Source organism: Coregonus clupeaformis, chromosome 34, assembly GCF_020615455.1.
Source record: "Coregonus clupeaformis isolate EN_2021a chromosome 34, ASM2061545v1, whole genome shotgun sequence".
In the NCBI taxonomy this organism is placed as follows: Eukaryota; Metazoa; Chordata; class Actinopteri; order Salmoniformes; family Salmonidae; genus Coregonus; species Coregonus clupeaformis.
The window spans coordinates 6,262,192-6,288,088 of NC_059225.1; the positions used below are offsets into that span (position 1 = coordinate 6,262,192).

General features: G+C 41.7%; 2 protein-coding genes across 8 annotated transcripts in view; one reads left to right on the forward strand and one right to left on the reverse strand.

The window, feature by feature from the left end:
* Positions 1-6,571, reverse strand: part of LOC121549735 (abl interactor 1) — a 118,062-nt gene extending 111,491 nt beyond the window's left edge. For 2 of the 6 annotated variants that reach the window (XM_041861586.2, XM_041861584.2), the window contains exon 1: positions 6,025-6,569. In XM_041861586.2, coding sequence (XP_041717520.2) covers positions 6,025-6,141 — 117 coding nt within the window. In that variant the 5' untranslated portion in view covers positions 6,142-6,569. Of the gene's footprint in view, positions 1-6,024 lie in introns of all 6 variants that reach the window. The other 4 variants (XM_041861588.2, XM_041861587.2, XM_045210389.1 and 1 more) reach the window with 3 other exon arrangements.
* A 949-nt stretch (positions 6,572-7,520) lies between these two features.
* On the forward strand, positions 7,521-25,433 carry LOC121549734 (acyl-CoA-binding domain-containing protein 5A). Of its 2 annotated transcripts, none has more exons than XM_041861582.2 (13): positions 7,521-7,606; positions 7,997-8,119; positions 8,429-8,549; positions 9,239-9,311; positions 9,612-9,729; positions 17,193-17,417; positions 17,526-17,729; positions 19,214-19,302; positions 19,412-19,655; positions 19,741-19,940; positions 20,101-20,151; positions 22,434-22,543; positions 25,033-25,433. In XM_041861582.2, exons 2-13 carry the CDS (start codon positions 8,035-8,037, stop codon positions 25,043-25,045), a joined length of 1,533 nt encoding a protein of 510 aa, XP_041717516.1. In that variant the 5' UTR covers positions 7,521-7,606; positions 7,997-8,034; the 3' UTR covers positions 25,046-25,433. The 2 variants fall into 2 exon arrangements, with proteins under 2 accessions (XP_041717516.1, XP_041717517.1); XM_041861583.2 differs by having other exon boundaries at positions 7,599-7,679.
* Positions 25,434-25,897: the final 464 nt, after the last annotated feature.

Genomic DNA, 25,897 nt, shown 5'->3' on the forward strand with positions numbered 1-25,897 from the left:
TACTATACTGACCTATAGTCTACTGTACTATACTGACCTATAGTCTACTGTACTATACTGACCTATAGTCTACTGTACTATACTGACCTATAGTCTACTGTACTATACTGACCTATAGTCTACTGTACTATACTGACCTATAGTCTACTGTACTATACTGACCTATAGTCTACTGTACTATACTGACCTATAGTCTACTGTACTATACTGACCTATAGTCTACTGTACTGACCTATAGTCTACTGTACTGACCTATAGTCTACTGTACTATACTGACCTATAGTCTACTGTACTATACTGACCTATAGTCTACTGTACTATACTGACCTATAGTCTACTGCTTACTGACCTATAGTCTACTGTACTATACTGACCTATAGTCTACTGTACTATACTGACCTATAGTCTACTGTACTACTGACCTATAGTCTACTGTACTATACTGACCTATAGTCTACTGGTATACTGACCTATAGTCTACTGTACTATACTGACCTATAGTCTACTGTACTGACCTATAGTCTACTGTACTATACTGACCTATAGTCTACTGGGATATACTGACCTATAGTCTACTGTACTATACTGACCTATAGTCTACTGGGATATACTGACCTATAGTCTACTGTACTATACTGACCTATAGTCTACTGTACTATACTGACCTATAGTCTACTGTACTATACTGACCTATAGTCTACTGTACTATACTGACCTATAGTCTACTGTACTATACTGACCTATAGTCTACTGTACTATACTGACCTATAGTCTACTGTACTATACTGACCTATAGTCTACTGTACTATACTGACCTATAGTCTACTGTACTATACTGACCTATAGTCTACTGTACTATACTGACCTATAGTCTACTGTACTATACTGACCTATAGTCTACTGTACTATACTGACCTATAGTCTACTGTACTATACTGACCTATAGTCTACTGTACTATACTGACCTATAGTCTACTGTACTATACTGACCTATAGTCTACTGTACTATACTGACCTATAGTCTACTGTACTGACCTATAGTCTACTGTACTATACTGACCTATAGTCTACTGTACTATACTGACCTATAGTCTACTGTACTATACTGACCTATAGTCTACTGTACTATACTGACCTATAGTCTACTGTACTGACCTATAGTCTACTGTACTATACTGACCTATAGTCTACTGTACTATACTGACCTATAGTCTACTGTACTATACTGACCTATAGTCTACTGTACTATACTGACCTATAGTCTACTGTACTATACTGACCTATAGTCTACTGTACTGACCTATAGTCTACTGTACTATACTGACCTATAGTCTACTGTACTATACTGACCTATAGTCTACTGTACTATACTGACCTATAGTCTACTGCTATACTGACCTATAGTCTACTGTACTATACTGACCTATAGTCTACTGTACTATACTGACCTATAGTCTACTGTACTATACTGACCTATAGTCTACTGTACTATACTGACCTATAGTCTACTGTACTATACTGACCTATAGTCTACTGTACTGACCTATAGTCTACTGTACTATACTGACCTATAGTCTACTGTACTATACTGACCTATAGTCTACTGTACTATACTGACCTATAGTCTACTGTACTGACCTATAGTCTACTGTACTGTACTGACCTATAGTCTACTGTACTATACTGACCTATAGTCTACTGTACTATACTGACCTATAGTCTACTGTACTGTACTGACCTATAGTCTACTGTACTATACTGACCTATAGTCTACTGTACTGACCTATAGTCTACTGTACTATACTGACCTATAGTCTACTGTACTATACTGACCTATAGTCTACTGTACTATACTGACCTATAGTCTACTGTACTATACTGACCTATAGTCTACTGTACTATACTGACCTATAGTCTACTGTACTATACTGACCTATAGTCTACTATACTGACCTATAGTCTACTGTACTATACTGACCTATAGTCTACTATACTATACTGACCTATAGTCTACTGTACTATACTGACCTATAGTCTACTGTACTATACTGACCTATAGTCTACTGTACTATACTGACCTATAGTCTACTGTACTGTACTGGCCTATAGTCTACTGTACTATACTGACCTATAGTCTACTGTACTGACCTATAGTCTACTATACTATACTGACCTATAGTCTACTGTACTATACTGACCTATAGTCTACTGTACTATACTGACCTATAGTCTACTGTACTATACTGACCTATAGTCTACTGTACTATACTGACCTATAGTCTACTGTACTATACTGACCTATAGTCTACTGTACTGTACTGGCCTATAGTCTACTGTACTATACTGACCTATAGTCTACTGGGATATACTGACCTATAGTCTACTGTACTATACTGACCTATAGTCTACTGTACTATACTGACCTATAGTCTACTGTACTATACTGACCTATAGTCTACTGTACTATACTGACCTATAGTCTACTGTACTATACTGACCTATAGTCTACTGTACTGACCTATAGTCTACTGTACTATACTGACCTATAGTCTACTGTACTATACTGACCTATAGTCTACTATACTATACTGACCTATAGTCTACTATACTATACTGGCCTATAGTCTACTGTACATACTGACCTATAGTCTACTATACTATACTGACCTATAGTCTACTGTACTGTACTGGCCTATAGTCTACTGATTACTGACCTATAGTCTACTATACTATACTGACCTATAGTCTACTGTACTATACTGACCTATAGTCTACTATACTATACTGACCTATTGTCTACTGTACTATACTGACCTATAGTCTACTGTACTGACCTATAGTCTACTGTACTATACTGACCTATAGTCTACTGTACTATATTGACCTATAGTCTACTGTACTATACTGACCTATAGTCTACTGTACTATACTGACCTATAGTCTACTATACTGACCTATAGTCTACTGTACTATACTGACCTATAGTCTACTGTACTGACCTATAGTCTACTGTACTATACTGACCTATAGTCTACTGTACTATACTGACCTATAGTGTACTATACTGACCTATAGTCTACTGTACTATACTGACCTATAGTCTACTGTACTATACTGACCTATAGTCTACTGTACTATACTGACCTATAGTCTACTGTACTGACCTATAGTCTACTGTACTATACTGACCTATAGTCTACTGTACTATACTGACCTATAGTCTACTATACTGACCTATAGTCTACTGTACTATACTGACCTATAGTCTACTGTACTATACTGACCTATAGTCTACTGTACTGTACTGGCCTATAGTCTACTGTACTGACCTATAGTCTACTGTACTATACTGACCTATAGTCTACTGTACTATACTGACCTATAGTCTACTATACTATACTGACCTATAGTCTACTGTACTGTACTGGCCTATAGTCTACTGTACTGACCTATAGTCTACTATACTATACTGACCTATAGTCTACTGTACTGTACTGGCCTATAGTCTACTGTACTGACCTATAGTCTACTATACTATACTGACCTATAGTCTACTGTACTATACTGACCTATAGTCTACTATACTATACTGACCTATTGTCTACTGTACTATACTGACCTATAGTCTACTGTACTGACCTATAGTCTACTGTACTATACTGACCTATAGTCTACTGTACTATATTGACCTATAGTCTACTGTACTATACTGACCTATAGTCTACTATACTGACCTATAGTCTACTGTACTATACTGACCTATAGTCTACTGTACTGACCTATAGTCTACTGTACTATACTGACCTATAGTCTACTGTACTATACTGACCTATAGTCTACTATACTGACCTATAGTCTACTGTACTATACTGACCTATAGTCTACTGTACTATACTGACCTATAGTCTACTGTACTATACTGACCTATAGTCTACTGTACTGACCTATAGTCTACTGTACTATACTGACCTATAGTCTACTGTACTATACTGACCTATAGTCTACTGTACTATACTGACCTATAGTCTACTGTACTATACTGACCTATAGTCTACTGTACTATACTGACCTATAGTCTACTGTACTGACCTATAGTCTACTGTACTATACTGACCTATAGTCTACTGTACTATACTGACCTATAGTCTACTGTACTGACCTATAGTCTACTGTACTATACTGACCTATAGTCTACTGTACTATACTGACCTATAGTCTACTGTACTATACTGACCTATAGTCTACTGTACTGACCTATAGTCTACTGTACTATACTGACCTATAGTCTACTGTACTGACCTATAGTCTACTGTACTGACCTATAGTCTAGTGTACTGACCTGTACTATACTCTAATTGTCTTTACTGTTCTGCACTGTGCTCTACCTCCTGAATGTTTTGGCATTCAGGTCCCAAAAGTCACTTTCTGACCACTTCTTCCATGGGCAAACATGTATGGAAAGTTTTGTTTCAATCAAAAGGGATGCTGTCAAAAAGTGATTGAATTCAAATGGATATACCCTATAAGCAGTCCTCATGGAGTTGGAAAAACCCTTTATAACTGATGTAATATGTTGTATTGTTTATGGACTCTTTAATGGTCGGTCACCTAAACATTTCATCTGGATTCTCAGCAGCAAGGTGGATCTCAGCAGCAAACTACAGCCTCTTCACACTGATGGGGAGTGTGCTTGACTAGGACAAAGATAGCTCATCAAAGGTCTTCTTATGCAACAACTTATTCATGTTAACTAAATGTTATAACATAACCACTGAGTGGAATCCATTTTAACTCATCATATCAACACCTACATCTAGAGAGCGCTTGTATTGTATATTCACAGCATAGGATTAAAATAATGAATTTCCAAACACTCATCTTTATAAATCACTGAGATTGAATCAGGTCTTGCCTACAGTTTCGATTTTTGTAGGTCAGACGCCAAATCATAATATCAATCTACTAAATTACAAAATCAGCTTTGACATTCTCTTAACGGGCCAATAAAATACAGTTTGCAAAGCTATGGTCCAAATTCTTACCTATCAATAACTTCAGCTGCTAGCCCACAATTAAAGTAATTATAATGCAGCAAATATAGTCAAAGCAAACTTGGCAGGCTGAGGTCGCACATAAAAGAACCCTGTAAAATAATTGAAGTTCAGTTGTCCTTGCATCTATGGAATTTGTGAAACCACGACCAAATTCCAACACTCACAATCTGTGGAACTTAGTTAAAGGATAACACAATCATATGGGGCAAATTTCAGAAGCCGTTCAGTGAAAAACGAGCTCAAAACGTCTGATGTTCGCCAGATAGAAGTATTTGGGAAAATACTAAGCAGTGATTGGCTTGGTTGTTTTTGTGTGTGAACCTATAGGCTAATTGCATCAAACAGTAATACACTTCTTATAAATGCCTTGAAATGTATACGTTAGCAATTGCTTACAATATCATAGTCCACGTATTGCAAATATATCACAGCAAATCCTAATAAAATATGTGTAATAAATAAGTAAATAAATGGAAATGAAATGACAAGCTCTCTCAGTGTCTGTAAGGGACAGTTAGTAAGCAATGCCAGTGTAATCGCGAGCACAACTGCTACTCTACTTTGTAACAATGTAACAATCAGATTAAACCTGTGTAGTACATCACCTTTCAGTGAATCTTTCAACAGCGGTTTAGTTTGGTACATTTTGATTTTTTATTAAACGAAGATAACAGCAGAAGTTAGTATTAGACACACCCTCTGTGTAAACTAACTAAAACGATCAAGGGACCAACAAAACAATGCAATGAATGGGCAAGACTGTGTCCAACGTGTCCAGTGCGTTTCAAACTACACACTGAAATGGGCAAAGACTCTTTAAGGATGTGTAATCTCTATTATCTAGTACTGTGGTCATTAACTGTGATCCTTTCCATTTCTTTATCTACATTTCCTGTCCCCAGTTTCCCACCCGTTCAACGACAAGAATTCAGAGATAACAATGTTGAGTAAAATCACTCCTTTTGCTTACCTGAACATAATTGTTTTCACAGTAGTCTGCCACCCGTGTGAGATTCTGGTAACTCTCTACAAGAGCTCTTTTGCCGGCTGGAATTTCTTCCTCTAACAACATTTGCAGCTCTGCCATCTTACATCTCCCAGCATAGCGACTTCTGCTTTCGCTTTGACTGAGGTTTGAAACAACCAGCTCTGCCACGAAAAAAAGAAGAAACTCCTTCGCCTAGTATTGTGGGATTCCTGGGGTGTATTCATTAGTAGGATTCAGTTGCAAAACGTTTTGCAACAGAAACAGTTGACCGTTTAGTCTAGGAACTAAAGGGAAGCGAACAGACCAAACGGAACGAAACGGCGAATTTGACCAATTGAAACTCTCGTTTTCGTTCCAAAACGTTTTCCGTTTGGCGAAGGCCTAAACGGTTTCCGTTGAAAAACGTTTTGCAACAGACGAAACATTTTGCAACGGCCTCGCTTTCACATCGGCGCAACCACCCGCAAAAAAACTACTAAACCACAGATGATCCATTATATTGACCAGATACTCTAGTGTCCGCTCTAACAATTAAAAAACATTTCTTAAAAACTGGAAGGCAGTCGGGAGGAGGCAAGATCAGGTGGGACCATTCTAGCCAATGAGAAGGGTATACAACAGGCACAACTCCGATATAAAGTGTTTTTCCTCAAAGTTGCTGGGATGTCACGTGTCCTACTTATATCAGTACACTCGTAACAACCTACGCATTACGAAACCTATTTTCGATCAAATAAATCACACGTAGCAAATAAGTCATTCAATTTCTTGTTAAGCCAATTCGACCTAATTTACCTCCATACAAAAACTACTCGCTTTGTGAGCAAAAAAAAACGCCACCTGCTGGAGAAAACAGATTATGGGCCCAGTTCTCCAGATTGCCACTAATTACCACAGTCACAAAGTCGAAATTGGCTATCATATCATCAAATGTAATAAAAACTAAAACGAGCTTTTTCGTGTTAATTTAAGGTTAGCGTAAGGCATAAAATAAATAGTGTGGTTAGGGTATAACTTAAAATCACATTTTAAGAAGATACATTGTAGAAATAGGCGGGGTTTAGGACTTTGTGTCTGTGGTAACTACTGTCCCTCTCTCTTCTCCTCTTCCTCTGACCAAAATATGGATCACCGTGTAGAATGCTGGGATGCGTAGTGCTGCAATGTATACTTGTCCGGGCTTCCGATCGGCAAAAAATCCTCACATTTTATACTAAACATCAACGCATGACGATTTTTTATGCGCTTGTGACATTTCTTACGGTGGCCAACAACACATAGTATTGTGTTGGCTACATCCCTTTACCATACATTTGTTTTTAGGTCAATTACACAATCCACCATAAACAGCATTTAGAACTACATATCCTGTAAATTCGCGCTGTGGCTGGTGCAATGTGGAGCTTGTAGGGATTTTGGTGTAATAATAAAGAACATATTTATCTTCATCCTGGCAGTAGAAAACTACAACTCCCATAGCATGCAGTGCCTGTCACTGCTGTATTGCGCATGGCTTCTGTTGGTAAATCGGGGTCTCAAGCAAGTAACGCTAGATTGTTAAATGGTGAGTGACAAACGTAGCCTACTGAGCTTATTTACCGAGTGCAGTGTATATATTTGTTGTGTTCATTAGAAAGGTAAATGATTAGGATGTTTTTTTTTACCATTTGTTTTGTCTCTATTGCATTGGGTGCTCAACATTTCACAGACGACATAACCTTACCTGTGGTTTTGGTTTAGCTTAGCTGTTACGGGCTTGTTGTCAATAAGTCACCGATAGTACTTCTATATTTGAAGTACTTTTATGTTATTGTGAACGGTTGTTATATTATTTCACCAGTGTTATTATGGGCGTATGACCTAGCTGTAAACCACAACATATATTTCTGCAACCCATACTCAACTCTCATGTTGTGCCTTCCTGTCTGACCACTTTAATAATGATTATCCCTAGGTTTGAAGAGTTCGTTATCGTAATTCACACTTTGTGTCATGATGGAGATTGAGGATGGAAAACCTTTGTACGAGCGGAGGTTTGATGCCGCTGTCAAAGTGATACAAAGCTTGCCTCCAGACGGTAAGGGCTACGAGGGCTATATGCAACATTGTAGCCTAAAGCCAATTACGTTAACCTACATTCCAAAGCTCTCTGGGAGTAGGTATATTTTTATACGCCTGAATAACATGACAATGAAATGCATTGTGTGGAACCTACAGAGTTTTCCAAAAGCCTTTCGAAATACTAAGACCATGTTTTTACCCCAAAGTGATGTAGTCTTAGCCTAGGTACCACTCTGTTTGAGGTATCATACCTCTCATTGACACGCCTCATCCTCATCTCAGGCCAATATATATTCTGCATTTTTATTTTGTGTATCCATTCCAGGTTCCTTTCAGCCCTCTAATGACATGATGCTCAAGTTTTACAGTTACTACAAACAATCCACACTAGGACCCTGCAACATACCCAGACCTGGCTTCTGGGACCCCATGGGCAAAGTGAAATGGTAACGCAAAGAGAACAGTAGGAGTCAAATAGATATCTTCTAACGACGACAGAGATTTGTCTGTATTGTAGTCCTTGCGGTTAACTTTCCTATTGCCACATTTCGTCTGATAAACTCTGGACCCGTTGTGCTGAAGAGGCATGATATGTCATGTCACCTTTCACCCACTTGGCAGGAGTTGACTGTTTTTACTTTTTATTTTTATTTATTTTTTATAGAAAATCGCTTTGATGGAATCCTCTTTTTAAGAAATGACAATGCAGCTGTTTTATAATCGGTTAGCTATTAAGACATTTAGACTGTTATTGCTTTACTGAGCCTTACTTATAGAGCTGACAGGCCCAGCTACCGCTTAGCTCAATGAGCATCCGGGTCATTGACCAAGTGGATACTCTGCTGATAACAAATGACATGATGATCTGAACTATAAGGACTTTACGTGCTGTCCATGGCTCCTATTTCAGTGTTCGTTATGCCCATTATGTCTATAAGTGTTAAATAATTTAAAGCAACTGGATCACAATACCCAAGATCCTTAAAAGCAGTTGTTTCTGTCACTGATAACTTAACTAAATATTAACCTGTATTATCACTTGAAGAGGCATTAACATGATTTTTAAGGCAATATACTCTAGGAAGGAGACTGTCAATGTGGGTGTTATGTTAAACATCTTGTTCTGTCTATTTAGGGATGCATGGAATGATCTGGGAGAAATGCTCAAGGAAGAGGCAATGGCTGCTTACGTTGATGAATTGAAGCTGGTAAGTGTTTTTATCTTGAATGGATATGAATGTCGATGCAGAAGTCAGCATACCAGCATTGGCAGGCAGGTATTCTAATAGATTGTTGATGAATCCAGGAAGCAAGTGGAATTCTATTCTTGAATTGAAATTCCCTTGAGTTCAATTAAGTTAAAAGGAATTGACTCCCAACCCGGAGGTGGATCATTTTGTTGATAAAAAAAAAAAAATTCTGTCTAAATGACGTTCGGACAGGATGGCCTGGATGTCAGTGGACGTCAGAGGGCACTGAATGTGTTTGTTGTCGTGTTTAAACAACAGATCCTTGAGGGCATGCCCTGCACGGATGAGGTAGAGCAGCTGCTGAAGGTGCTGGGTCCCTTCTATGAACAGGTGGAAGAGAAAAAGAAGATCAATCAGGTGTCAGACCTGACCCCAGGTACTGCCACCACCTTTGTTCTCATTTGATTTCATATGAATTTGATTTGATTTGATTTTGCATGTCTTCCATACTAAGTTATCCATTTCTATCATGTGCTCAGCCCGTTTGACAAAATTTGCTAGGCAACTTGAAGGCAAGTCTATAGATGTGTATTTACCCACAATGCCCGGACCTTTTTAGTTATGTCTGGTGTTGTAGTTCAGTATAATTAGCTTTTTTACATGTTTTATTTTAGCTTTATATCTCATAGTTTGGTTAAATTAGAATTTGTCTCCCGGTATGTCTCCCGGTATACAGTGCATTGGGTAAGTATTCAGACCCCTTGACTTTTTCCACATTTTGTTACGTAACAGCCCTATTCTAAAATTGATTAAATTACATTTTTTCCTCATCAATCTACACACAATACCCCATAATGACAAAGCGAAAACAGGTTTTTAAACATTTTTGCAAATGTATTTAAAAAATAAAAAATAAAAAACCTTATTTACATAAGTATTCAGACCCTTTGCTATGATACTTGAAATTGAGCTCAGGTGCATCCTGTTTCCATTGATCATCCTTGAGATGTTTCTACAACTTGATTGGAGTCCACCTGTGGTAAATTAAATTGATTGGACATGATTTAGAAGGCATGATTGGGGAAGGGTACCAAATAGTTTCTGCAGCATTGAAGGTCTCCAAGAACACAGTGGCTTCCATCATTCTTAAATGGAAGTTTGGAACCACCAAGACTCTTCCTAGAGCTGGCCGCCCGGCCAAACTGAGCAATCGGGGGAGAAGGGCCTTGGTCAGGGAGGTGACCAAGAACCCGATGGTCGCTCTGATAGTGCTCCAGAGTTCCTCTGTGGAGATGGGAGAACCTTCCAGAAGGACAACCATCTCTCCAGCACTCTACCAATTAGGCCATTATGGTAGACTGGCGAGACGGAAGCCACTCCTCAGTAAAAGGCACATGACAGCCCGCTTGGAGTTTGTCAAAAGGCACTGAAAGGACTCTCAGACCATGAGAAACAAGATTCTCCGGTCTGATGAAACCAAGATTGAACTCTTTGGCCTGAATGCCAAGCATCACGTCTGGAGGAAACCTGGCACCATCCCTACGGAGGTGGCAGCATCATGCTGTGGGGATGTTTTTCAGCGGCAGGGACTGGGAAACTAGTCAGGATCGAGGGAGAGATGAACGGAGCAAAGTACAGAGAGAACCTTGATGAAAACCTGCTCCAGAGTGCTCAGGACCTCAGACTGGGGTGAAGGTTCACCTTCCAACGACCCTAAGCACACAGCCAAGACAACGCAGGAGTGGCTTCGGGACAAGTCTCTGAATGTCCTTGAGTGGCCCAGCCAGAGCCCAGACTTGAACCCGATTGAACGTCTCTGGAGAGACCTGAAAATAGCTGTGCAGGTAGGGGGGTATACAGAAGATAGCCCTATTTGGTAAAAGACCAAGTCCATATTATGGCAAGAACAGCTCAAATAAGCAAAGAGAAACGACAGTCCATCATTACTTTAAGACATGAAGGTCAGTCAATATGGAACATTTCAAGAACTTTGAAAGTTTCTTCAAGTGCAGTCGCAAAAACCATCAAGCGCTATGATGAAACTGGCTCTCATTAGGACCGCCACAGGAATGGAAGACCCAGAGTTACCTCTGCTGCAGAGGATAAGTGGTCCTCTGTAGTTCAGCTGGTAGAGCACGGCGCTTGTAACGCCAAGGTAGTGGGTTCGATCCCCGGGACCACCCATACACAAAAATGTATGCACGCATGACTGTAAGTCGCTTTGGATAAAAGCGTCTGCTAAATGGCATATTATTATTATTATTATTATTATTATTATTATAAGTTCATTAGAGTTACCAGCCTCAGAAATTGCAGTAAAAATAAAGAAATATGTATGCACTCACTAACTGTAAGTCGCTCTGGATAAGAGCGTCTGCTAAATGACTAAATTGTAAAAATGTAAAAACCCTTGAATGAGTAGGTGTCCAAACTTTTGATTGGTAGTGTATGTAAATTATATATATTAGTGTTTTATTTGTAATAAATGTGCAACAATTTCTAAAAACCTGTTTTTGTTTTGTCATTATAGGGTATTTTGTGTAGATTGATGAGGGGGGAGACAATTTAATCAATTTTAGAAAAATATAATTTTATGTAACAAAATGTGGAAAAAGTAAAATGGTCTGAATACTTTCCGAATGCACTGTATATACAAAAGTTTGTGGACACCCCTTCAAATTAGTGGATTCGGCTATTTCAACCACACCCGTTGCTGACAGGTGTATAAAATGGAGCACACAGCCATGCAATCTCTATAGACAAACATTGGCAGTAGAATGGCTTTACTGAAGAGCTCAGTGACTTTCAACGTGGCCCCGTCATAGGATGCCACCTTTCCAACAAGTCAGTTCATCAAATTTCTGCCCTGCTAGAGCTGCCCTGGTCAACTGTAAGTGCTTTTATTGTGAAGTGGAAACATCTAGGAGCAACAACGGCTCAACCGCGAAGCGGTAGGCCACACAAGTTCACAGAACGGGACCGCCGAGTGCTGAAGCGCATAGCACGTAAAAATAGTGTGTCCTTGGTTGCAACACTCACTACCTAGTTCCAAACTGCCTCTGGAAGCAAAGTCAGCACAATAACTGTTTGACGGGAGCTTTATGAAATGGGTTTCCATGGCCAAGCAGCCACACACAAGCCTAAGATCACCATGCGCAATACCAAGCATCGGCTGGAGTTGTATAAAGCTTGCCGCCATTGGACTCTGTAGCAGTGGAAACGCGTTTTCTGGACTGATGAATCACGCTTCACCATCCTGCAGTCCTATGGACAAATCTGAGTTTGGCGGATGCCAGGAGAACGCTACCTGCCCGAATGCATAGTACCAGCTGTAAAGTTTGGTGGAGGAGGAATAACGATCTGGGGCTGTTTTTCATGGTTTGGGCTAGGCCCCTTAGTTCCAGTGAAGGGAAATCTTAACGCTACAGCATACAATGACATTCTAGACGATTCTGTGCTTCTAATTTTGTGGTAACAGTTTGGGGAAGGCCCTTTCCTGTTTCAGCATGACAATGCCCCCGTGGACAAAGCGAGGTCCATACAGAAATTGTTTGTGGAGATCGGTGTGGAAAAACTTGACTGGCCTGCACAGAGCCCTGACCTCAACCCCATCGAACACCTTTGGGATGAATTGGAACACCGACTGCGAGCCAGTCCTAATCGGCCAACATCAGTGCCCGACCTCACTAATGCTCTTGTGGCTGAATGGAAGCAAGTCCCCGCAGCAATGTTCCAACATCTAGTGGAAAGCCTTCCCAGAAGAGTGGAGGCTGTTATAGCAGCAAAGGGTGGACCAACTCCATATTAATGCCCATGATTTTGGAATGAGATGTTCGACGAGCAGGTGTCCACATACTTTTGGTTATGTAGTATATCTCCTGGTATATCTCCCTATTCTCCTGGTATATCTCCCTATTCTCCTAGTATATCTCCCTATTCTCCTGGTATATCTCCTAGTATACAGTGGGGCAAAAAAGTATTTAGTCAGCCACCAATTGTGCAAGTTCTGCCACTTAAAAAGATGAGAGAGGCCTGTAAATTTCATCATAGGTACACGTCAACTATGACAGACAAAATGAGAAAAAAAATCCAGAAAATCACATTGTAGGATTTTTTATGAATTTATTTGCAAATTATGGTGGAAAATAAGTATTTGGTCAATAACAAAAGTTTCTCAATACTTTGTTATATACCCTTTGTTGGCAATGACACAGGTCAAATGTTTTTCTGTATGTCTTCACAAGGTTTTCATACACTGTTGCTGGTATTTTGGCCCATTCCTCCATGCAGATCTCCTCTAGAGCAGTGATGTTTTGGGGCTGTCGCTGGGCAACACGGACTTTCAACTCCCTCCAAAGATTTTCTATGGGGTTGAGATCTGGAGACTGGCTAGGCCACTCCAGGACCTTGAAATGCTTCTTACGAAGCCACTCCTTCGTTGCCCGGGTGGTGTGTTTGGGATCATTGTCATGCTGAAAGACCCAGCCACGTTTCATCTTCAATGCCCTTGCTGATGGAAGGAGGTTTTCACTCAAAATCTCACGATACATGGCCCCATTCATTCTTTCCTTTACACAAATCAGTCGTCCTGGTCCTTTGCAGAAAAACAGCCCCAAAGCATGATGTTTCCACCCCCATGCTTCACAGTAGGTATGGTGTTCTTTGGATGCAACTCAGCATTCTTTGTCCTCCAAACACGACGAGTTGAGTATTTACCAAAAAGTTCTATTTTGGTTTCATATGATATTCTCCCAATCCTCTTCTGGATCATCCAAATGCACTCTAGCAAACTTCAGACGGGCCTGGACATGTACTGGCTTAAGCAGGGGGACACGTCTGGCACTGCATGATTTGAGTCCCTGGCGGCGTAGTGTGTTACTGATGGTAGGCATTGTTACTTTGGTCCCAGCTCTCTGCAGGTCATTCACTAGGTCCCCCCGTGTGGTTCTGGGATTTTTGCTCACCGTTCTTGTGATCATTTTGACCCCACGGGGTGAGATCTTGCGTGGAGCCCCAGATCGAGGGAGATTATCAGTGGTCTTGTATGTCTTCCATTTCCTAATATTTGCTCCCACAGTTGATTTCTTCAAACCAAGCTGCTTACCTATTGCAGATTCAGTCTTCCCAGCCTGGTGCAGGTCTACAATTTTGTTTCTGGTGTCCTTTGACAGCTCTTTGGTCTTGGCCATAGTGGAGTTTGGAGTGTGACTGTTTGAGGTTGTGGACAGGTGTCTTTTATACTGATAACAAGTTCAAACAGGTGCCATTAATACAGGTAACGAGTGGAGGACAGAAGAGCCTCTTAAAGAAGAAGTTACAGGTCTGTGAGAGCCAGAAATCTTGCTTGTTTGTAGGTGACCAAATACTTATTTTCCACCATAATTTGCAAATAAATTCATAAAAAATCCTACAATGTGATTTTCTGGAATTTGTTTTCTCAATTTGTCTGTCATAGTTGACGTGTACCTATGATGAAAATTACAGGCCTCTCTCATCTTTTTAAGTGGGAGAACTTGCACAATTGGTGGCTGACTAAATACTTTTTTTCCCCACTGTATCTCCCTATTCTCCTGGTATATCTCCTAGTATATATCCCTATTCTCCTAGTATATCTCCTGGTATATCTCCCTATTCTCCTAGTATATATCCTGGTATATCTCCCTATTCTCCTAGTATATCTCCCTATTCTCCTAGTATATCTCCTGGTATATCTCCCTATTCTCCTAGTATATCTCCCTATTCTCCTAGTATACAGTGGGGAAAAAAGTATTTAGTCAGCCACCAATTGTGCAAGTTCTCCCACTTAAAAAGATGAGAGAGGCCTGTAATTTTCATCATAGGTACACGTCAACTATGACAGACAAATTGAGACAGAAAAAAAATCCAGAAAATCACATTGTAGGATTTTTAATGAATTTATTTGCAAATTATGGTGGAAAATAAGTATTTGGTCACCTACAAACAAGCAAGATTTCTGGCTCTCACAGACCTGTAACTTCTTCTTTAAGAGGCTCCTCTGTCCTCCACTCGTTACCTGTATTAATGGCACCTGTTTGAACTTGTTATCAGTATAAAAGACACCTGTCCACAACCTCAAACAGTCACACTCCAAACTCCACTATGGCCAAGACCAAAGAGCTGTCAAAGGACACCAGAAACAAAATTGTAGACCTGCACCAGGCTGGGAAGACTGAATCTGCAATAGGTAAGCAGCTTGGTTTGAAGAAATCAACTGTGGGAGCAATTATTAGGAAATGGAAGACATACAAGACCACTGATAATCTCCCTCGATCTGGGGCTCCACGCAAGATCTCACCCCGTGGGGTCAAAATGATCACAAGAAAGGTGAGCAAAAATCCCAGAACCACACGGGGGGACCTAGTGAATGACCTGCAGAGAGCTGGGACCAAAGTAACAAAGCCTACCATCAGTAACACACTACGCCGCCAGGGACTCAAATCCTGCAGTGCCAGACGTGTCCCCCTGCTTAAGCCAGTACATGTCCAGGCACGTCTGAAGTTTGCTAGAGTGCATTTGGATGATCCAGAAGAGGATTGGGAGAATGTCATATGGTCAGATGAAACCAAAATAGAACTTTTTGGTAAAAACTCAACTCGTCGTGTTTGGAGGACAAAGAATGCTGAGTTGCATCCAAAGAACACCATACCTACTGTGAAGCATGGGGGTGGAAACATCATGCTTTGGGGCTGTTTTTCTGCAAAGGGACCAGGACGACTGATCCGTAAAGGAAAGAATGAATGGGGCCATGTATCGTGAGATTTTGAGTGAAAACCTCCTTCCATCAGCAAGGGCATTGAAGATGAAACGTGGCTGGGTCTTTCAGCATGACAATTATCCCAAACACACCGCCCGGGCAACGAAGGAGTGGCTTAGTAAGAAGCATTTCAAGGTCCTGGAGTGGCCTAGCCAGTCTCCAGATCTCAACCCCATAGAAAATCTTTGGAGGGAGTTGAAAGTCCGTGTTGCCCAGCGACAGCCCCAAAACATCACTGCTCTAGAGGAGATCTGCATGGAGGAATGGGCCAAAATACCAGCAACAGTGTGTGAAAACCTTGTGCAGACGTACAGAAAACGTTTGACCTGTGTCATTGCCAACAAAGGGTGTATATAACAAAATATTGAGAAACTTTTGTTATTGACCAAAGACTTATTTTCCACCATAATTTGCAAATAAATTCATTTAAAATCCTACAATGTGATTTTCTGGAGAAAAAAAATCTCATTTTGTCTGTCATAGTTGACGTGTACCTATGATGAAAATTACAGGCCTCTCTCATCTTTTTAAGTGGGAGAACTTGCACAATTGGTGGCTGACTAAATACTTTTTCTCCCCACTGTATCTCCTGGTATATCTCCCTATTCTCCTAGTATATCTCCCTATTCTCCTGGTATATCTCCCTATTCTCCTGGTATATCTCCCTATTCTCCTGGTATATCTCCCTATTCTCCTAGTATATCTCCCTATTCTCCTAGTATATCTCCCTATTCTCCTAGTATATCTCCCTATTCTCCTAGTATATCTCCTGGTATATCTCCCTATTCTCCTAGTATATCTCCCTATTCTCCTAGTATATCTCCTGGTATATCTCCCTATTCTCCTAGTATATCTCCCTATTCTCCTGGTATATCTCCCTATTCTCCTAGTATATCTCCTGGTATATCTCCCTATTCTCCTAGTATATCTCCCTATTCTCCTAGTATATCTCCCTATTCTCCTAGTATATCTCCCTATTCTCCTAGTATATCTCCTGGTATATCTCCCTATTCTCCTGGTATATCTCCTGGTACAGTGTATATCTCTTTGTTTGGCTAAATGAAACTAGCAGTAACAAAGTTATAGTTCTAAATCATTGTAACACAGTTGTTTCTATGCTACAGGTTTTGGGACCATGCTTACATCAGCGCCTTCAAAAAGTGTCACAAGGAGCATCATTAGGACAATGGAAATGAATGGCACTTTGGAGACAAGGCCACCCAGACCGGCGGTCGAGCCTCCAAAGCCCAAAGTCATGGCAGTGGAGGAACAGGGGGAGGAAGAGGAGTTTGATGAGGAAGATGAGATGGAAGAGGAAGAAATTGTTGAGATAAAGGAAGTGAAAAAAGGTGTGTTGTCGAACATTTGAACAAGAAAAGAACAATAACAAAAAAACAGGAAAACGTTAAACAGAAAATAATCTTCTTGTAATAATATATTTAGAAAATGTCTTTCAGTGAAAGAAAAGTCAAAGAAAAAGGGCTCTTCCAGGAGACCTAAAGTTCCCCTGTCCAATGGTAATGTGGGGAACGGGAAGGGCCACTTTTCCAACGGGACCCACACCTCCAAGGCTGCCCTGAACAGTGAGGACTCGGAGGAGGGCCTCCTGAGCAGCACCCTGCCCCTGGAGCCCCATGTCCAGGTCAACGGCCACCACGCAGGTGGGGACCTCCAGAGCCACGTGTTGTAGAGAGTTGAAACATGTTAGCGCTCAATTAACATCACGTGGGGGATATTTAAACAATGCTATTTTAACGGAATGTCTAGGATTAGAACAATTATTGAAAATTCTGAAAGGTGACCCAACTCTCTAAGTAGATGGCTCTGGGTAGCACTTCATGTTGCATTGACACCAGTGACATACTGCAGTCCGTCTCAGTTAGTTAGAATGTTTTGCATGCTTTACCATGGCTGATGGTTTGAGTTCCCTGTGCACATGGGCCTTAAGTCTTTTATCCATGACCGCAGGATTGTACATTTGTAAATTTGCGCTTTTCAAGAGCATAACTTACTATTTATTTCAAAGGTAGAAACTCTTTCCCTGTGGTAACCAATAGGTCTTTCAGGCACTGTAGAAAAAGGTAGAAACTAACCAATCAGGTGCATGATAATTATTACATTTCTTTATGGTTGTAATGTATACATAATATAATATTTAACAGACGCTTTTATCCAAAGCGACTTACAGTAATGCGTGCATACATTTGAGTGTATGGGTGGTCCCGGGGATCGAACCCACTACCCTGGCGTTACAAGCGCCGTGCTCTACCAGCTGAGCTACAGAGGACCACATAGAAATTACATTTACATTTTAGTCATTTTAGCAGACGCTCTTATCCAGAGCGACTTACAGGAGCAATTATGGTTAAGTGCCTTGCTTAAGGGCACATCGACAGATTTTTCACCTAGTCGGCTCAGGGATTAGAACCAGCGACCTTTCGATTACTGGCACAACACTCTTAACCACTAAGCTACCTGCCGCCACTAGACATAGACGTACCTATTACAGTGGATATCAGTCCTAGAGTTCTGTTAGAACAGAACTTAAGTATTGAATTTGGATACAATTCAGGTTTGCCATTGATATCTAGTATGCTGAATATCAACGTTACTCTCTAAAACAAGAAGCAGGCATTATAGGCCAAATCCAGATCGTCCATAAAACAGATGTCTAAAAAAAGGTTTCAAAATGGATACTCAGGCCTCTGTAGATCTGCACCCTGCCTGCCCACAGTGGGCGGTTGTCCTCATGGATCCTTGGCCGTGTGATCCAATAAGCTGCTCAGCTTTACTCCCAGAGCTGTTGCAACTCAGCACTTCCCTGGGAACAGACAGACTACCTGCTCTGATGGGTTGCCATGACATTATCCCCCTTAAAAGCTGATCTGGTCTAGGGCCAGTTGTTTTTGATTACTTTAGACCTCTCACCATCTCCTCACATCAAATAAATGATCACCTTGAGAAAGGATGCGTTTGGAATGCAGAACACACATAATGCTCATGGGGCACAGGCCTCTGCACTGGTTGCATTTGTGTTGCTTCTTAATGGGTCCTACTAGCACAAACATCTCTCTGAGGGATGGTTCCCATATGGCTAAGAGCCGAAGCTGACCCGTATGGTATGTTGTGCTATCTATTCCTATAGATGTGGATGTATCTAGGCCCCATCATGTGACTAGTGACTCAGACAGCGAGGTCTACTGTGACTCTATGGACCAGTTTGGCCTGGAAGAGGTAAGCGTGCACACACACACACAGTGTACAGACAAGAACAAACAAAGCAAGTACACACACACACTACATGCATCATTTCCAAATCCTCATGCATGTGTGTTTGGTCCAGGGCTCTGAGGTACACACTGACCACTGTCTGGAGCTGGATGAGGAAGAGGAGGGGGAGAGCCACAGCCCTCTGTCCGATCAGGAGGGGCCCGCTGAGGCACCGTGTGGGACCCCTGAGGACCCCCGGGGGCCGCCCAATGGCATCCAGTGTGGCGGGGAGGATGGGGAGACTAGTGGAGGGGCCTCTCAGAGACAAAGACTGAATTCAGATAGGGTCGATAGCTCCCTGGTCTGGAGAGAACGAGGTAAGGTGGGTTTAGATCCGGTCTTATTTCTCTAGCAGTATGTGTCAGTGTTTACACCTCTCTGCGTTTCTATATTTGTTTAAAGGCTCCAGGTCTTCAGGGCACGGCCCGGAGGCACAGGGGCCCTTGCAGGGTAGCGGAGGGGACGGGGAGCGATGGGGGGGAGCTGGGGCAACAGGAGGCAGTCTGAATGAGCAGATCGTAGTGGCGCTGGCCAGACTGCAGGAGGACATGCAGAGTGTCCTGGAGAGACTGCACACACTGGAGGCCCTCACTGCATCCCAGGTCAGAGACCAGTACTTCCACCTATTGCTCTCAATCCTTTTATTCAGGCACAAAAGGTCAGATCTTTTGGTCTAAGATGGACTGTAACTATTGAGTTTAAGAAGTCATTTCATTAACGTTGTCGTGTTCCTTTCTTCTCCCTTTTGTATATGTTTTCTAGTCATTGGCTCTACCATACCCACCATCACCCCTGGCAAAGAAGGGTAGTAAGGTACGGTGCACACTGGCTTTTCTGTCTGTCGTTGTTTATGTAGGACTCAGTTCCCATTGTCGTAGACTGTTCCCATGGTCGTAGACTGTTCCCGTGGTCGTAGACTGTTCCCGTGGTCGTAGACTGTTCCCGTGGTCGTAGACTGTTCCCACAGTCGTAGACTGTTCCCGTGGTCGTAGACTGTTCCCGTGGTCGTAGACTGTTCCCGTGGTCGTAGACTGTTCCCGTGGTCGTAGACTGTTCCCGTGGTCGTAGACTGTTCCCGTGGCCGTAGACTGTTCCCGTGGCCGTAGACTGTTCCCGTGGTCGTAGACTGTTCCCGTGGTCGTAGACTGTTCCCGTGGTCGTAGACTGTTCCCGCGGTCGTAGACTGTTCCCGCGGTCGTAGACTGTTCCCGCGGTCGTAGACTGTTCCCGCGGTCGTAGACTGTTCCCGTGGCCGTAGACTGTTCCCGTGGCCGTAGACTGTTCCCGTGGCCGTAGACTGTTCCCGTGGTCGTAGACTGTTCCCGTGGTCGTAGACTGTTCCCGTGGTCGTAGACTGTTCCCGTGGCCGTAGACTGTTCCCGTGGCCGTAGACTGTTCCCGTGGCCGTAGACTGTTCCCGTGGTCGTAGACTGTTCCCGTGGTCGTAGACTGTTCCCGTGGTCGTAGACTGTTCCCGTGGTCGTAGACTGTTCCCGTGGTCGTAGACTGTTCCCGCGGTCGTAGACTGTTCCCACGGTCGTAGACTGTTCCCATGGTCGTAGACTGAACATGCCCTTTGTATTTTCCCACAGGTATTGTGATTCAGAATACAGATACTTTTCTTCTTAGGGATATTGTGAGATATATAAAGGAAGCATTTATTAAGTGTGCTTGCTGAAATCTTTCTTACATAGTCCAATGTTTAATATTCCACTCTAGCGCTTAAACCACTTGAGCTATTAACACTAAAACAACTTTAGAATGTGCAGACAGGCCGTCTTCAGGTTGCTAGAGAGATATTTTTCGATACTATTTATACTTTTTGCAGAACAACCATATTTGCATAAAACGTAATGCAAGTCAATGGCCATAGACTTGAATGGTATAAAATGGAGACTCATCTTCTATATGTCAACGTTTCAAGCTATCAACACCAAACCAAACGTTGAGATGTTCAGACTGACCCCAAGATTGCTTGTCAAAGGATATTTTTATACTATAAATACTTTTGGAACTACAGCTATTTACAGTTTGCAATTAGAGTCAATGGCGACAATGACGGGTCGATATTCACAGTGGCACTGCTTTCTAACCATTTCAAGACTAGAAACTCCAAAACATCTTCAGGATGATGGAACCACTTCGTAAATGTATAGATTATGTAATTCCTCCATCCTTTTAATCAGTTTAAATTAGGCCACATTTGCATATTAGAGCAAACGCCACAAATCTGTAACTGTATAAGCTATAAACACGAAACCACCTTTTCAGGTGTTCAAAAGGCCCCAACTTAGAGTTCTTGAGAAAATATATTTGATAGCGTCTATAGTTTTTTGTACTACAACAATACTTAAATGAGGTCCCAATGCATTTCAATGGCAATAAAAGGGCCATAAACTTACATGGGGAACATTTGTCTGCGCTAGTCCTTTTTGAACCGTTTTAAGCTATCAACACCAAACCAATGTTGAGATGTTCAGACTGGCCCATCTTAGTCAACGGCTTTTTGATACTATTAATAGTTTTTGAACTATAACTATTTTAAAATGTGCATAAATTAACATGGGTTTGAATGATAACCATAGGAATACAGAGGTAGCTATTCAAAATGGTCCTGCTCCTTGTCCAATTTAAGCTACAAGACCAACTTGAAAACATTCAGGCTATCCTAACTTCACATAAAAAAATAAAAAAAACTTTTATCAACTATAACTATTTAAATTAGCATAAAATAACTCCCCAACAGTAACTCTTGAACCGTTCAAGCTAGAGAGACACCATACCAACGTTTAAATGTTTAGGCTATCCTATCAACAGCCAATCAGTCCATTTTTCCATCTACCTACTTTTTCAACTATAAATCAGTCACCACTGTTACTACTGCACTCAACAGCACTACTGTAACTTATTCCATAAATACTTTAAAATAAACTAGCAAGTACACCACATTTTCTTCAGGAAATATACTTCTCTAGTTTTCAGAATATATAATAATATGCCATTTAGCAGACGCTTTTATCCAAAGCGACTTACAGTCATGTGTGCATAAATTTTTACGTATAAATATGCATTTATCATCCTCTTTTGTCCTGTAGAAACCATCCTGGTGGCCTTTTGACGTGTCTCCTAGCGCTGTTGCCTTTGCTGTGGCATGGCCATTTGTGGTGCAGTGGCTTATCCGCCTATATCTTCAACGTCGGAGAAGGTAATTGTACAGCAAGACGGGGATATTCTACAATAACTACTAGTCAATGGTATTGTGGAGACAGCTTTTGTTACATTTATGTTATTTGGTCATCCATTCACCATTCTGCCTCTGATACTCCAAAATGCCAATCTGTTGATCAGCCTGGTCTCATAGACTAGACGTAACAGAGTAAACGTAAATCCGGTACACAAAAATGTGTATGATATGTTACATTTGGTATGGTTACATAAGATAAAAGGTTACTTAAGGCCAAAACAAAAGGAGGGTGGCTAATCGGGCGTTTTAACGAGAACATCTAGCAACCAAAGGTTGCGTGTTCGAATCTCATCACGGACAACTTTAGCATTTTAGCAACTACACTAAACAAAAATAACACGCAACAATTTCAAAGATTTTACTAAGTTACAGTTCATATAAGGAAATCAGTCAGTTGAAATGAATTCATTAGGCCCTAATCTATGGATTTCACATGACTGGGAATACAGATATGCATCTGTTGGCCACAGATAACAAAAAAAAAAAAGTAGGGGGGTGTGGATCAGAAAACCAGTCTATCTGGTGTGACCACCATTTGCCTCATGCAGCGCGACACATCTCCGGCATAGAGTTGATCAGGCTGTTGATTGTGGCCTGTGGAATGTTGTGCCACTCCTCTTCACTGGATGTGCGAAATTGCTGGATAATGGCAGGAACTGGAATACACTGTCGTACACGTCGATCCAGAGCATCCCAAACATGCTCAATGGGTGACATGTCTGGTGAATACGCAGGCCATGGAAGAACTGGGACATTTTCAGCTTCATGGAATTGTGTATAGATCCTTGCGTCATGGGGCCGTGCATTATCATGCTGAAACACGAGGTGATGGCGGCAGATGAAGGGCACGACAATGGGCCTCAGGATCTCGTCACGGTATCTCTGTGCATTCTAATTGCCATCGATAAAATGCAATTGTGCCATAAGTATTCAGATCCTTTGCTATGAGACTAACAATTGAGCTCAGGTGCATCTTGTTTCCATTGATCTTCCTTGAGATGTTTCTACAACTTGATTGGAGTCCACCTGTCTATATAAGGTCCCACAGTTGACAGTGCATGTCAGAGCAAAAACCAAGCCATGAGGTCGAAGGAATTGTCCGTAGAGCTCCGAGACAGGATTGTGTCGAGGCACAGATCTGGGGAAGGGTACCAAAAAATTTCTGCAGCATTGAAGGTCCCCAAGAACACAGTGGCCTCCATCATTCTTAAATGGAAGAAGTTTGGAACCACCAAGACTCTTCCTAGATCTGGCTGCCCGGCCAAACTGAGCAATCGGGGGAGAAGGGCCTTGGTCAGGGAGGTGACAAAGAGCCCGATGGTCACTCTGACAGAGCTCCAGATTTCCTCTGTGGAGATGGGAGAACCTTCCAGTAGGACAACCATCTCTGCAGCACTCTACCAATCAGGCCTTTATGTTAGTGGCCAGACGGAAGCCACGCCTCAGTAAAAGGCACATGACAGCCCGCTTGGAGTTTGCCAAAAGGCACCTAAAGGACTCTCAGACCATGAGAAACAAGATTCTCTGGTCTGATGAAACAAAGATTGAACTCTTTGGCCTCAATGCCAAGCATCACCTCTGGAATAATCCTGGCACCATCACTATGGTGAAGCATGGTGGTGGCAGCATCATGCTGTGGGGATGTTTTTCAGCGGCAGGGACTGGGAGACTAGTCATGATTGAGGCAAAGATGAACGGCGCAAAGTACAGAGAGATTCTTGATGAAAACCTGCTCCAGAGCGCTCAGGACCTCAGACTGGGGCAAAGGTTCACCTTCCAACAGGACAACGACCCTAAGCACACAGCAAAGACAACACAGGAGTGGCTTCAGGACAAGTCTCTGAATGTCCTTGAGTGGCCCAGCCAGAGCCCGGACTTGAACCCGATCTAACATCTCTGGAGAGACCTGAAAATAGCTGTGCAGCAACGCTCCCCATCCAACCTGACAGAGCTTGAGAGGATCTGCAGAGAAGAATGTGAGAATCTCCCCAAATACAGGTGTGCCATGCTTGTAGCGTCACACCCAAGACTCGAGGCTGTAATCGCTGCCAAAGGTGCTTCAACAAAGTAATGAGTAAAGGGTCTGAATACTTATGTAAATGTTATTTTTCCGTTTTTTATTTTTAATACATTTGCAAAAATTTCTAAAAACCTGTTTTTGCTTTGTCATTATGGGGTATTGTGTGTAGATTGATGAGGAAAAAACTATTTAATCCATTTTAGAATAAGGCTGTAACGTAACAAAATGTGGGAAAAGGTCAAGGGGTCTGAATACTTTACGAATGCACTGAACCATACGAAATGTAACATATCACACTAACTGGAGTGCGATACGTACAGAATAATACAAAATGCTCTGAGACCACGTTGTATTGATAGCTCTACGAATATAATCACTTGAACTTAGTAAGAATGCATTTCTAACATTGAGTCTTGTCCCCCACTTTTAGACGAATCAACTGAAAAGTCCCCCCGTCCCAAAGACCCAGAGCGACGAAGAGAGCTCTGTCAACAGTCTCTGGTTGGGTAATGGCCGTAGCCTCCCTTCCACTTTCCCCCACACCTCTGTAACCTCTAGCTTTTGCACTATGAAGATGGCACTAGGAGTAGTGAGTTGGGGAAGCCTCACAACCCACTGGCACTACAATTGAAATCAAAGAGATGTGAACGGATTGAACTGCAGCTCATAAATCATGCAAGCTTTTTTCCAGACTATACAATTACTGTACTACATTAGTACTTTTTTTTTTTTTTTTTTGCTCTTAAGAAAATGATGAGGATTTAACTTGGGCGGTAAAGTTATTGGTTGTATATGTTGAGTATAACTTCTACCTTTTTTCTTTTATTGCAAGTATTCCGTACATCTTGCGGCAGGGATCGGCAACTTTTATGGGGGGGTTGGGACCACAAGAAAACAGATCTCAGTATGAGGGCCGCAGTAGCTCGTTGGTCTGTGTACCACATCCATACCCCCCTCCCCCCTCCCCCATCTCCCCCATCCTCCCCCCATCCCATCCCATCCCTCCCCCCATCCCATCACATCCCATCCCATCCCTGTGTTTCGGCATTATAAGAACATACTGCAACAGAAGAAACCTTATGCCATATATGATAATAGTTGCTCAGGCTGCTAATATATGGTGATAACGCTGGGTAGATAAGTGTGTATATATAACAATGTATTCGTGGTAAGGTACATTTAATTCTGAAAATGTGTTAATTTATTATTTCTAACATGAAATGAAAATTTAAGGCTTTATTGTCTAGTCTTTGGTTAGGTTGTACATTACTGCTGGGATGTGAATGGTTCAAATT

Bases quoted from the DNA above. Each gene is read 5' to 3' on its own strand.
- LOC121549734 (XM_041861582.2), top strand. From the start codon at position 8,035: ATGATGGAGATTGAGGATGGAAAACCTTTGTACGAGCGGAGGTTTGAT. The intron at 9,312-9,611 runs GTAAGTGTTTTT...TTTAAACAACAG, and splicing joins ACGTTGATGAATTGAAGCTG to ATCCTTGAGGGCATGCCCTG. The intron at 17,730-19,213 runs GTGGGGACCTCC...CTATTCCTATAG, and splicing joins GGTCAACGGCCACCACGCAG to ATGTGGATGTATCTAGGCCC.